Genomic DNA, 14,030 nt, shown 5'->3' on the forward strand with positions numbered 1-14,030 from the left:
CAGTGAGTCAGAAGACTTCCATAAAAGCAGTGCAGACCAGCTGAGCGCAGCGCTGCAGATGGAACAGTGAGCACTGCTGGTGCTCTCCTCTGGCCAGTTTGCTGAGGTGGCTCAATGCCTCACTGCACTGCGCTGCAAGGACGTGCCATGAGGTTATCCAGTGGTGCAGCAATACATGCAAGCAGGAAGATCTTCATGCACTGTTCTCTGAGAACTGCAAATATTACTGCTTACATTACCTTCTGTACATCAAGCTTTATCTGCAGAGTGTAAATTACTGTTATTTGCACTCATGCAAATAGGTGTGTTTGAGGTGAAGTCGAATTGGTTTCACTTGTTTAAGTTCTTTTTATTTAAAATATTTATTTTTTTGCATCTTAATATATGAATAGAAGAGAAGCTTAGAAAAATATGAACATACTGCAATACTGGTTAAAAATAAATGCATAATTTGGGGTAAAATTAAACATCTATTTTGTGATGTTGTATGGAAGCAGGAATCATAAGTCTATGTGTTTATGCAAGGAAAACACTTACAGGTGGTCTAGTGGATAAACAAATAAATTCATTTTCTGTAGTTTTGGTTCCTTTTTAATTACTCAAAGATTTTCTACTGTGGGATGAAGGCATACTGGAGCCAGCTTTGTATTGTCATGGATTCTGATTTTGTTTCTCACTTAGTGATTTTCTTTAATTACTATTATTTTTATTTTTTATTTTCAGCAATGAACTTTGCCTGATGGTCTCTTGGTGTCTTCAGATGTGTGTGGCAGCTGGAGCTTGTGGTAGCTTCTAACACAGCATTGTGTTTGCTATTTTTTTTTTCTTCTGTAGTTCCTGGACCTGTTCCCTTGGAATCCATCCAGGGAGGACCTTTTGAAGAGAAGATCTATGTTCAGTGGAAGCCTCCAAATGAGACAAATGGCATCATTACACTTTATGAGGTGAGGAGAACTGGCTTTTGTCAAAGCACGTATGCCATAGGGCCTTTCTCATATGTGTGTAAGCCAGTCATGAGCTCTGGGAGATTTCAGAAAACACTACGATAAGCCTGAATAAAATGCATAAGAATATTTGAGATATTCTGCTGTTGTCACTGAAAAAGTGTTCCAGTTCAAGGCATGTAGGGACTGGGGGGAGGAATGCTTCACCAGTATTTGTGGCAAATTTTGCCAAGGGATAATCCTTTACTGGAGTCAGAAATTGTGTTTTGTTGGTCATTGTGCAGTCACTTGGAAAAATCTCTGCAGATTGCGAAGTGCCTGTCCTGAACTCAAGCAAACCCTTGGAATTTCATGGCTTTTGCAGGTATAATAGGCTATCCTCTGTATATGAGTGAGGAGTTGCGCACTAAAGCAGTCTGCATTTTTTAAGAAATTGGTCTGAATAGAATCAGTTGTGAATGCATTATTTTTCTGGCAGTGGACGTGACCTATAATGGAACACATTTAAAGCAATCCCGGTCAAATGATGCAAAAATAACTCCTTTTAATTTTTAAAGAGGCAGTTTCCTTCTAAAATATTGCCTTGGGCTCAGCTCATTGAAAGGACTTCAGCAAACCAAGTAGCTTTTCTGGCAGAGCAGCTGCATAGAGATATTTTAATACCTCCAGGGTAGTGATGCTTCATGACTGTGCCTTTGCCCCTCAAGTCATACCACTGCTCGAGTCTCAGTGCGGCACAAACAGATCTTTTCTTTTCTGATAATGACTTTATGCACATTTGATAGCTGAAGCCAAAGAGAAGTCAAGGTGAATTCCAACTTTTCCCAGTCCCCAAAAGGATGAAAGTCCAAGTGTTAAGTTAATACCAGGAGAACTGTAGTGTCTGAGGTTTGTCAAGAAATGCCAAAATTCATCCAGAGCATTCCCATTCTCCTTGACACCCTGGGAGAAGTCTATTGACATAAATGGAGTTGACCAGGTGGAGACAAAAATACAGATGAGCAATTACCTATAATCTGGTGAGAGGCCAGAGTGCTTTCAGAGACATTGTCAGGATGTTGAACAAGCAAATACATGTGCTTGTTCTAAGTAACAGGAGACTTTGTATTTTAAATTGCTTAGTAAATAAAGCATAAGTATTTGCACAGAAATGTCTCATCCTGCTACCTGCAGTTGAAGTTTAATCTTCCTGGAAATACCAAGAAACCTCCAGTATTGCCCTGGTCATTGCATTTTTTGTATTGCTTGCTTAATTCCTAGCCTTCTATGGATACATAAACCTGAAAGTCAGTCTCTACAGGCATTATTTTAAGACTTCATGCTAAAGTAATTCCTCACTAGCAATATCCTTTAAAGTGTTATTTTAGACAGGGTTTGGTCATTTATTTGTTATCAAAGCCTGATGCTGCTTTGACCTATTGGTTAAAGAGGAAGAAAAAGCTAGTGGTTAGTCTGTGATAGGTTTTCAGTTTTTTCAGGTAACTGTGCTCTGCAGTACTGATCTAGGTAGAAGTATAAAGCTTTAACTGCAACAGAAAGCAAAATAAAAGAAGGTCAAACTAGGAACCTGTGTGGTGCTACTTTAAGGAGGTCTCTGTAGGGAGCACAGTTCCTGAGAGCCAGCACTGGCAACGCTGTCACCAGCAGGAGCAGGAAACTCAGTGATGTCTGCAGCTGTCTAGAAACTCTGCAGTTGTGTTGCTGTCATTAGGGAGAAACAAACCCAAGAACCAACTAAAATTTATTAAAGAAAAATTCCCTCCAAGGTACAGATCAAGAAACACCACATTATAAATTTGAGCTGGTGATGTCAAGTTCTGCATTACACCTGGGAGTAGCTGCCTAGATTCACACATAGGTATTGTTCAGGTGACTCTCTCTCAAATACCTTTTGGCACAAACTTTCCTAATAAAAAGAAAACAAAAAAGCCATCTTCTTTCCCCAGATGAAGTAATAGTTCCTTCTGCATCATCATCATTTAGGTCTGACTCGCTGGATTTTCTGTGCTGTATTTTTTCTCTAGTTCTGTTTAAAACAAACAAATAAAACCCCCACCTTTCTAAGCTTTTGTTGCACTGGGTACAGCCACTGCTGGGATTTTGAACAATGGAATCTTTTAGATCACCAAATTAGTATGTAATAGTAGTCTGTTCCTAGGGAGCAGAAATCATCACTGCAAGAGAATGTGGAGAGCTCCAGGAGTTGCAAGTCAGTTATTAGCATGCTGGATAGATGAAGATGTGAGTCAAGAAGGAGTGATGGTGCAGTGCATCCTGGGGATGTTAGGGGAACACAGCAAGGCAGTTAATGTGATGAACATGTTCTGTGTTAGTGGGTATCAGTTTGTCCAGTCAAGAGAGCCATCAGGGAGATGCATAGGCTGCTGCTGCAGGTAAGCACTGCAGGGGGCATAAAGCTGAGGAGCTCCAGCTCCAGCCAAGTCCCCAGGAAGCTTCAAGTTGTGTAGGTACTTACAGGAGACAAGTAGATCAATCTGTGTTTGAAAACATAGCTGAACAGTGATAATGGATTTTGCTGGTACACTGGTTTGGGTAGAAAGCTCTGCAGAGGTGTTTTAGCATGTGCCATTTGTGAAAGAGGTGTTATTGCAGCTGTCTCGGAGTGAGCTGTGAGTGGCAGCGTCTAACAATATCATGATACGCTCTGCCCCCCGTTGAGTCTTCTGGAAGTCTGAAAGCTTGTTGAATCTTTTTTGTTTCCTTTTCTTCAAAAAAAAAAAAACAAAAAAAACCAAAAAAAAAACCAAAAACCAACAATCCAGCAAAAGCTGCTGTGCTTTAAAATCCCTAATAATCAAATGGTGCTTATACCCACGTGGGAGTTCAGCTTCAAAGCCTTTGTGTACAAAGAAATGCAACAAAGATTTCTTTCTTTTATCTTAAGCGTGTGTAAAGTCAAACCAGCATCAAGCACTGGCAGGACCTATGCTGTCCCTGGAATGCAGGAACAAGCAATCTAATTCAAGGTCATGGACCAGCTTAAATTCTCCTGCATGTAGATTATATGAGGTTGTTTCAGGCATTTTTCCATGATCCAAATGGAAGTGCATCCTGCACACAGATGGACCCAGGTAATTTCTGAAAACTTGTATTTGATCTATACAGTGTAAATAAGCAAAACTTCTTATAGCTGCATTTTGCTGTTTATTTGGGCAGCTGTCAGCTTGCAGGGGCACTTAGTGATTGTTGTTGATTTTCACGGTCATAAGCATCTTATTTGTGTGCAATCAGATTCTTCTAATTGCCAGTTTTTAGAATGCTTCTTCTTTATTGGGGAAGAAGGTCAAATTAAAAAAAACACTACCAACAAAAGAACCCCACATTGTTCCTGTCTAAAGTACCTGTTGTATTGCTAGGGGGAATGCATTACAATCTTAGAAGCATTTCAAGTGTGGCTGCAGCATTTTCAGCTCCTTGGCTAGAAGAAAGAGTCAGCCTATTGAAGTCCTTTCAAAGCCATGCCTAAAGGCAACATTTAAACTTTTTTAAACATTGCATGGCATAGTCCTGTAATCACTCACGTTCTCATCTTTACATTGATTAAGTCCCATGTGGGTTTCACATGGGGTCTTGGGAAATAAGGATGTATTTGCAGCTTCTAACTACTAATTTTCTCAGTCTCTGTTTTTGAACTGCTGCAAATCCCTATTTAGATGCTAGGAATAATAATACAAGGGACTTTCATGCACTATTTCAGCTCTTTAATGGGATGCTGAGAGACTAGTTGCTCTAAGCCCAATGGATTTCAGTTTAAATTGTGCATCGGAGGTTACAGATCCTCTGTGTTTCCATGTGAAATTGCAGTCTGCCACACAACATCTCTCCAGTTGCCAATACGCCACTTCTCAGTCACTACACTCACTTTCACAGCAGGAGAGGTCGTTACATGCAAACTGCCTCTTAGATGGTCACCATTTTTGGATGCACTGCCTGCACTTACAGTAGAGTGGAAAAGATTTCTCCCAGCTTTGGCCCCTACAATTGCTTCCTTACTGTAAGATGAAGCTCGATGATCTGATGTGATAGCTACCCGCTGCACGGTTATGCTTGTGTTTCTGTTTGTATCCCCTTTTAGAGCTATTCACAAAACTTGAAATTTTTAGAATAAAATCTTCCTTCCAGAAAGGTGTATCAAGCAAACTCTTCCTGGAGAAGACAAAAGAGTTGAAATGTGAACTTGGCTTAGTCATTTGTTTGTTTGGTTAAAGGCTTTTTTCTTCTTTTTTTTTGTTAAGAAGAATGAAAAATGGCTCCCTCAAGAAGGAAAGCAACAACCACAAAATCTTGCAACCAATTTATATAAAGCTCTACAGTCAAAATAGTAGGATGACAATTCTCAGAAATTGCCTTCAGTGAGAAGTGGCTTTGAATGTTCCCATGAAAATCAATCATTTTACAGCTTCTCAATTGCGTTCTGTGGAAGCACGATACTCCTGGGACTAAGCTTTCTCACTAAGTGTGCACTGAAGGAAGTCCATGCAACACACAGCTGGCTGCTGCGTTTAGCTGAGCTTTAAGACAGCGTTAAGGAGACACTGTTAAGTGCTCAAAACCCAGAAAATGATCAATTAACAATTGTCTATTTGGTTGTAGCTTTCTCATCCTCCTGTAAGGGCATTTGACAGGGCAGTCTTCCCACAACTGGATGTTTTTCTCTATCTACAGCACTAATGTTTTCCTTTGACACTGATTTTATATGGTGCCTTGTTCTGCAGTATGTTGTTTGTCCAGAGTCCATGAAAGTCAATTATAGGAAGAATAAGTGCTTTACTGCATCTGTGCTATGTTGAATTAGAATCCCTTAATAATCTAAACTAGCAGCAAAACTGTGCGGCCATCCATAATCTGCTCAAGTTTGAAGCTGTAAGCTCTATAGTTGGCTGCTTTGTCGTCTTGATTGCATGTTAGGAAAGCTGTGCATATGTACACACCTAAATTAGTTCTGTAGTTAACAGATTTTTGTGCAGAATTGTGCCGAAAGAAGGCTGTACTAGCTGAATATCAGTTTTCTTTGTATGGTTGCTGACTGTCATGCTTTCAGAACACTTGGTAGCCAGGTTGGTTAGGCACTGCCAGTGCTGTGGTCTCCCCTTAGCTAGGATTCAGTCCAGAATGTGAAAAATGAATGGTGCTGACTGCAATGGCTTATTATCTCATTACAATTGAGACGGTCAGCAGGGTTGGGATGTTGTATCAGCCATAAGACTGTGGTTCTGCTTCTGGTACAAGGTGGGGGGCAGTGAGAAACTTCTGGTGGGATCTGAGAAGCACCTCTGTCAGTCCAGTGTTATTTGCCACCAGAATCTCACAGGGAGCCTTTTCCATTCCCACCATCCCCTCATGTTATTTAATAGATGAACGTGGCTTCTAAGCTCTCTGTCAGTCCCCGAACTCTAGCATGAGCCTGAGCAAACTGGTAGCAATATCCTGGGCACTTAGAGTGACTGCAGGGAAAGCCTGGCTTACCTGGTATAGTGGAAATGCAGGACACAGCTAGAAGCAGTGATTGAGCACCTGGGCCAACCCGGGGGAGCTCAGGTGCATGTGATGTGCTTGAATGACCAGAAGGGGTGGATCTTGCCAAACCTTATTTAAGGGTTGTCAGTGAAAGTATTTTGCTGGAGATCCCTGCATACCTGAGGTCTTCTAAAGGTAAGCAGCTTCTTTTGTTTCTGTGCTAATGGTTATTACGTTTGACCAAATCTTCGCTTGCTGCAGCCTAGGACTTTGCTGCTACAACTGCTGGCATTGCTGTACTTTCCATCAAGTTACAGCATTACACCTGGGCACAGCAAGTGTGGGGAGCCAATGCCTGTATGCACTGCTCCTTCAAAGCAGGATGGCTTTTCTTCTGCTGTCATGCCTGGGAACATAAAATGCTGTGGTAGGAGTGAAGTGGGTTGGGCTAATTTAGAGTTTGCATTTATAGGAATTATGCATTGCTGTGTCTGTATGATAGTTTCTGGAGCAGTGTCTGTTGGTGCTCTTTACATCCCAGGAACATAGAGCAGGAGGTGTAGCAGGTGTGGGTTTTTGGCAGCCCTGCGGCAGGACTGTGTGCTAAGAATCACAGAATGGCCAGGGTTGGAAGGGACCTCAAGGATCACGAAGCTCCAACCCCCTGCCACATGCAGGGCCACCAACCTCCCCATTTCATACCAGCCCAGGCTGCCCAGGGCCCCATCCAACCCGGCCTTGAACACCTCCAGGGATGGACGGGGCATCCACAGCCTTTCTGGGCAGCTGTTCCAGCACCTCACCACTCTCTCTGTAAAGAACTTTCCCCTGACATCCAACCTCAACCTTCCCTCCCTCAACTTCAAACCATTTCCCCTTGTCCTGCTGTTATCAACCCTTTCAAAGAGTTGATTCCCCTCCTGTCTGTAGGCTCCCTTTAGGTACTGAAGGCTGCAGTGAGGTCACCCTGCAGCCTTCTTTTCTCCATGCTGAACAAGCCCAGCTCCCTTAGCCTGTGTTCATAGGGAGCTGCTCCAGTCCCCTGATCATCTCTGTGGCTCCTCTGCACCCTCTCCAACAGCTCTCTGTCTTTCTTGTATTGCTAAGATGCAGACTCAGCTGTCCCTGTTAGCTTACTGCAGCCTTCAAATTACAGAAATGTTTGAATGATTTCCTGGTTAGGGATGGTTTTGTTTTTTGAATAAGCACCTTTAAGAGCTTTTGAGCAAACATCTGCAAACTATATAGGATTCTTAATCATGTGCTGCTCACTTGCTGTTACCTGCAAGGTGTACTTGGAAGCAGTTGTTACTGATGCACTTTTAATCCTCTGGTTTCCAGCAACATCACAATGAGAAAATGAGAGGGTTTTTTTTGTTTGTTTTTTTTTTTTTTTAGAAACTCAGATGTCAGGTTTTCTTTAAATGTATGACAACCTCTAGGTAAATAGCAGACTTGTGTTATAAATAGTATGAATCAACTGTTAAAAAAAAAAATTGCTTGATCAAGCTTTCCTGAAATAAAAGCATAATGCAGTCCCCTGAGCACAACACTTTCTTTGATTACCTTTTTATTGTTCTTTTGAAGCCAATAGAGTTACAGCAATATAAATCCAGTGCAAATGAGAGAAGACATTTGGCTTAAAAAAAAAAAAAAAAAAAAAAAAAAAAAAAAATTTAAAGGAAGGAACTGCGTTATTTTTTGTGCTTGATAGATTTTATTAACCAAATGAAATGGGAAGAACACAAAAGCAACACTTCTTTTTTTTTTTTATAACAGAGATAAAAATTTTTGAAAAATGAACCTTTTTGTAGGTGTGTGATCTCCTTTCTGCCTTCCACTGCTTTGTTTTCTTTGCTAGAAAAAATACAGTTTTGGACTGTTTTCCCCTTCAGCCACACTGTTTCTTTTGGCTGCCCATCCAGGAAACCACTTGGCAAGGTTAGATGGAAGGAATGGGGTAAGAAACCAAGAGCCAGTGTACCTGTGCAGTTATGGTATTACAAATAAGGTCCTGGAACATCTCCAGATTCAGATTTTTCAGTATCTTGCTTCCTGAAATGTGATGGTTAACTAACTTGAAAGCAAAGTGCGGATACAGGGTTGTATGGGGGCTGCTCTGAAAGTAATGCCTCCTGTTTTGTGATGCTGGTGCACAACGTCAGAGCTGGATGTTGGTGGGATGGCAAAGGAGGTTAAACCTTCCCCCCGATATCCTGTTCCATTCTGTTGCTGTGTGACAGATGGCAGCAGAGGGGTGGAATGGTGTGGCCATTGGAGTGCATCTGAAGCAAAGGGATGGGATTGAATCCCTCTGTGTGGAAGAAATGGCACCCGGTGGCATTCACTGGTGCTTGCTGAATGTTTATGGAGACCAAGCAGTGGCTGTCAGCACAGTGGAAGTTGGGCTCTGTGTGCAGCATTTTCCCACCAACAGGGCTGTCATAGCAGCTGTGAGACTATGGGACACCCCTGCTGATGCAGCTCTTGTTCTTTGCAGGTGAAAATGCGTGGTTCATGGTGGTGACTATGTTGAGAAATAGTGCTTTGTAGCTGAGAGTGTGTTCTATCAAATAATTTTATTGTGCTTTTTGTATCGGTTGCAGTTTCCATGCGAATAAATAGGAGGCATCACTTTTTGGAGAGGCCTGCAAAAATCAGAATTGGCTTTATTCTGTGCAGTGGTGCAACTGAGGAAATGCGTAACAAAGAAGACACAGCTATGTGCTTGCAAGCTGTGTATGAAGAATACCATTAACAAACAATGTTTTTTAAAGTTTCTTCAGAAAACAAGTAAGATCCTTTTCAGGAAGGACCAGCTTATGAAACAGTGGTTTGCATGCTAATGTACATAAACACACAGGGCTACAATGTAGTGGGACATGCGTTAAAAAAGTTTTCAAGTACACAAAATAAATGTAGTAAAAGCCAGTCAAGGTGGTGTTCTCATGGCCTTCAAGAGGAGGTGCCAGCATGATGATTCCTTTGGAAACTGATCTGACCGTCATCCTTGTTGCATCCATGTTAGACCTGGGACTTCTAACGATGGTCCTGCTATCCACTGGTGCTATGAGTTTAGTTTTGGGTTTGATTTCCATGCCCCACTCTCCTTACCAACCGCTTTGCTTACTCTTTTGCCCTCTGCATTTGTCAGTGTTTCTGTGCTCTGTGCCACCAAGGTGGCATCACTGAGAGTGAGGCTGGGACAGCTTCAGGAGTTGCTGGAGGTGCCAGGTTTTCCATTTGGGAGGGTTCTTGTGGTTCCTTGCTCCCATCTTTGCTTCTGCTTCAGCTGCTTTTTGAAAAGTTGCCTATGACGAGGCGGACATTTGGAAAATAAGTACACATGGATAGTTCAGTGTTTGCATCACTAAAAAATATAGTCTTACAACTGTGGGCTACGTTTATAGATAATCTATCAGTCCTAGCTATTAATGTGGCACAGTGTGGTTCTTGCTGCTGTTACTTTGTGATGTATGGCACGCAGACCAGCTGAAAGTGATGTTGCTGTTACTCCTTTGTTGATTTGGGGTTTTGTTCATTGCCCACAGCTTTCACTACAGCAAGTGCAGCACGGCAAACCAGCTCTGAGAGACATTAAGCAGTGCTTCCAGCATCAGGAGCAAACTGAGGAGCAAGCATGGGGGTTGAATAACCACCTCAATTCTGCAGTCCTATCAAAGCAATTTCTATAGTTGTCATTTTCTGCTATTAAACTGAACAATGAGGCTCTCCAATAAAATCATATGAAATAGCAGCTCATTAAAAACTCTCTTTAATATATAGCATGCTAATTAATGTCAGTGGGGTGCAAGCTTGAATGGCAGAACAGACTATAATGTTTAGAAAGTATGCAAAATAAAAAGATATTTTATCATTAATGACCTTTTAGTAAACCTAATGAAATCCTTAATGGCCTGAATACATTACTAAGGCACTCCCAATTGCTTTGTTACCTACTCCATTCTTTCTCCCTTTCTCATAGACATTAAATTTAGCTTTATTTATAGAAAACAAAAAGCAATAAAGTCCCAAGGAAGTATGAATGGGAAGGAGGAGCCTGGGCAAGAAGGAGAATACATGAGACTTCTCAGCCCTAATGTTCCTGATCTTGGTAAAGGTTATGTTATGTTCTGTGTCCACTCTGTCTGTATTCAGGTTTAATTGACTCCCTGCTTGTATGACTCACAGCAAACAGGCTAGGGAGCAAAAGGGCCTCTTTTGTTTGCACGGTCTCCCTGGGTTAAGTTCCACAGCCATTCCTAGAGCTGTGCTGTGGTTTTTATCCTTTTATACTAACCGTGCCGTGCTTTTGCTGTGCCTAAATTAAGAGACTTCATTCTTCAGGGCTTTTAGTCTGCCACCTGTTGCCAGCCTTATATTTAAGGCAGCAAAGGCTTGCAGAAATGCCATTTAACTTTCCCTTAACCTTCTTCCAAAAAAAATTAGCTCACAAATGGGAGAACAAAAGGCATTTGCTTCTTCACATCTTTTGCATGAAATGTACTGGGCTGGGAAAGGACATAAGTAGCAATAATCATCTGGCTTAAACTAAGTTTTAAAACAGAAAATGCTCCCAATCATCCAGTCATGAAATGCATTCTTTAGCTCTGAAGTCCAACACAGGAGGAAGATTATTCCCTAACCCACTTTTTCCTGTTCATTAGAAGATAACTTTCTTCAGATTATTCCTTTTGTGTAACACTTGGCACAATTAACTTAGTCTTGTACTCCAAAATGTCTGAAACTTCCTGATAAGATTGAAACTAATGTCCATCCCAGTAGCAATCCGAATTCACCTGCAATAGTAATCGTTCCTAAGAAGCACAGGCAGTTGGCAAGTCTTAGAGGGGGAAAAAAAAAAAAAAGCAAAAAAAAAAAAGCCTATAGCTTGCTGTGTAATCATGTTTCAATCAGCTTTAGAGAACCATGAAATTGATTGTCCTCCTGTGGTACCATACACTTTGGAGCAGATACTGTGCTAGGCAAGTTAATTCCTTATTTGGCTCCAAGCACACAAAAGAGAGCTTGCTGCTTCCCCCCTGTCCTTACAAACCAAGGAGGAAGGGAGCACAAATCACCTTGAAATCAGAATTTGAGAGCATAGCAGCATCAGCCAGCTCTGTTTTGTGTTCCTAATCATCTGGTGAAAATCACAGTGATTTAGGAGAAGGATGCCCAGGCTGTTGGCAGCTCACATGGGAGCCTGGATGAATCACAAAACCAGTGGTGGTGGGGATCAGGTAATGAAAGAGCTATGGGAGTCAGGAAAGTCTGATAGAAAGAAGAGCTGAGCAAATGTCTTGTTAATGGAGTATCCTGATGTCCTCTTTGATATTGGAGTCAGCTTCTGTGTACTTCTGGAGCTGAAATAAGGGATGTGGTGAAGATATGGACTTGAGGCAATGAAGCATATTCTTTTTCAGATACCTGTGAAGAAGGTCTGGCTCTGTCCTCAGAGAATCAAGTTCCTTTTTAAACTCCATCATTTCAGGATTATATTTGATCCTTCAAGAGGAGTGAAATCCAATCCAAAATAACTCCCCCGTGAAAATTCTAGGAGCTCCTTATCCTCAGTCCTGTCCCTTGAAGATCTAACACCAGTCTTGTATTTTGTGTGGAACGCTTCCTTCATCAGGTTCACCCTTCAGTCTGAAATGCTTCTGTCTAGATTTATGTTGTATTTCAGAATCTGTGATCTTTCTCTGCTCATTTTGGTCATTTTTTGAGAGCCAGAAATGTGGTCTTACAACTGCTGGGCAGATTCAGGCCATCGCAGTGAGCTCCTTCACAGAATTGTTCCCACTCGGCTGAGTGATGGTAGCTCCAAGCTGTGCTGTCAGAGGGAGCAGCGCTAAGGAATTGACTTTAGATAGCTGATGTATGTGTGTGCAAGAATGATAATCAGCTTGGTTATTGGCATCGAGAAATGTAAACACAGATCGTGAACATAGAATTCCATCTTAATACAGTCTAGAATGCTGTTTCTTTTAGTGCCTGGCTCCTTTTTCTGCTGAGCTAGGAGCCTTTTCTGAGCTATTCCATTACCATATCTTTGTGACAGTGTGAAACTTCTATTAAATTTAGAAGAAAACACACTGAGTACACAGTGTTATTATCTTGTCGTTTTCTTATTTGTGATGCAGACAAATTGGAAATTATTCAAGTTTTGCAGATTACCCAGACTAAAGTATGCATTGTTACCTAGTTCTGATCTTATAAAGAGTGAACTATGTGGTACTGTCCATGCTGCTGGTGAGTAAGTAGTGCTGCCTAGTAGATACGACTTTTTCCTGCTTACTGTCATTTTTTAGTTATTGTTTGTCCTGATTTCAGCTGGAACAGTTGATTTTTCTGTGTCTGGTACTGGTATAAGCTCACTTAGCAATAGGGATCTGTTAGTCTATTAGTTTAAGAATCAGTATATTAGTTTAGCAAAAGGGGTCAGTAAGTGTTAGTTCTAAAGCTTTCTGGTTTAGCTTTGCTAGGTGTGTGAACAGCCTTGTTTTTCTCAATGATCCTCCTTCCCAGGAGCACTGGAATCACAACAGACTGCTTTTATCCACCAGGTGCAAGGACTTCTTCCTCAGATCCCTCATACTGTTTTAGGTTATAGTATGCTAAGATAGACAGTTGCTTGTTATGGCCTAACAAGCAATGGACATCTGCCAAATTGGGAAGAAGTAGCTAAAGATCAGCCAAAAGTCACAGTGGTGAAGCTGGTGATGGAAAAACGAGGAGAAGTAGTGGTCTAAGACCACTGTAGGCCCCTACCATGCATGCCCAGAAGCTCATTAGCATATATTCATGAGTTCTTGGAAAGGAATGAATATGTATGCCATTGTATTGCATATGTGAGATACTGGAACAGGTTGCCCAGTGAAGTTGTGAATGCCCCCTCCCTGGAAGTGTCCAAGGCCAGGCTGGATGGAGTTGTGAGCAGTCTGGGCTAGAGGAGGTGTCCCTGCCAGCAGCAGGGGATTGGAACGAGGTGATCTTAAAGGTGCCTTCCAACCCAGACCATTCTATGAAGTGTACGTCTTAGCTGTTTGAACGTAAAACTTGAATTCTGGCAGTGCACACTGGATTTATCAGGTCACCTGGTGTGTATCATGAGAAATAAAGGAATGCTGCTTTCTAACACCATACTGCAGTTGGAGAGTTTTCTTCCCGTATTCAGATCACAGTGCCATGCTATGTTTGGCTTTAGGAGAAAAAAGGGTGCTGCTCACACACTGATAGTTTAGTTGTTACTGAGCAGCACTGCACAGTGCCAAGGACACTTCAGTTCTTCAGTTTTTTGTACTGCCCTGTTAGCAGGGGGACAGAGCCAGGCCAGCTGCCCTGAATTAGCCAGAGGGGCATTCCATACCATATGACATCATGCAAAAATAGAACAAAAGACAAGGAAAAAAGGTAGAATTGATTTTTCTCTCCTGTCCTACTGAGGGGGCTGGAGTGAATGAAAGGCTGTGTGGTGTTCAGCTGCTTGCCAGGTTAAACCACAACATTATTTAATAAGATCTGCTATGTATTACTTCACTTTCCAGAACAGTTTTTCTTCCTTTCTAAACTTCTCTGTATGGCAAAGCAGATTTCCAGCTAAAT

The 14,030-nt window shown here is 41.7% G+C and overlaps 1 protein-coding gene across 1 annotated transcript in view; it reads left to right on the top strand.

Annotated features, from left to right (window-relative positions):
• The window catches only part of PTPRT (protein tyrosine phosphatase receptor type T), a gene marked incomplete at both ends in the record, with an annotated part of 415,989 nt that overhangs the window by 277,674 nt on the left and 124,285 nt on the right, over nt 1-14,030 (top strand). The window contains one exon of the mRNA XM_079543413.1: nt 835-944. Within this exon, the coding sequence (XP_079399539.1) occupies nt 835-944 (110 nt within the window). The remainder of the gene's footprint in view (nt 1-834; nt 945-14,030) is intronic.

Source organism: Tetrao urogallus (genome assembly GCF_951394365.1).
Source record: "Tetrao urogallus genome assembly, chromosome: 16".
In the NCBI taxonomy this organism is placed as follows: Eukaryota; Metazoa; Chordata; class Aves; order Galliformes; family Phasianidae; genus Tetrao; species Tetrao urogallus.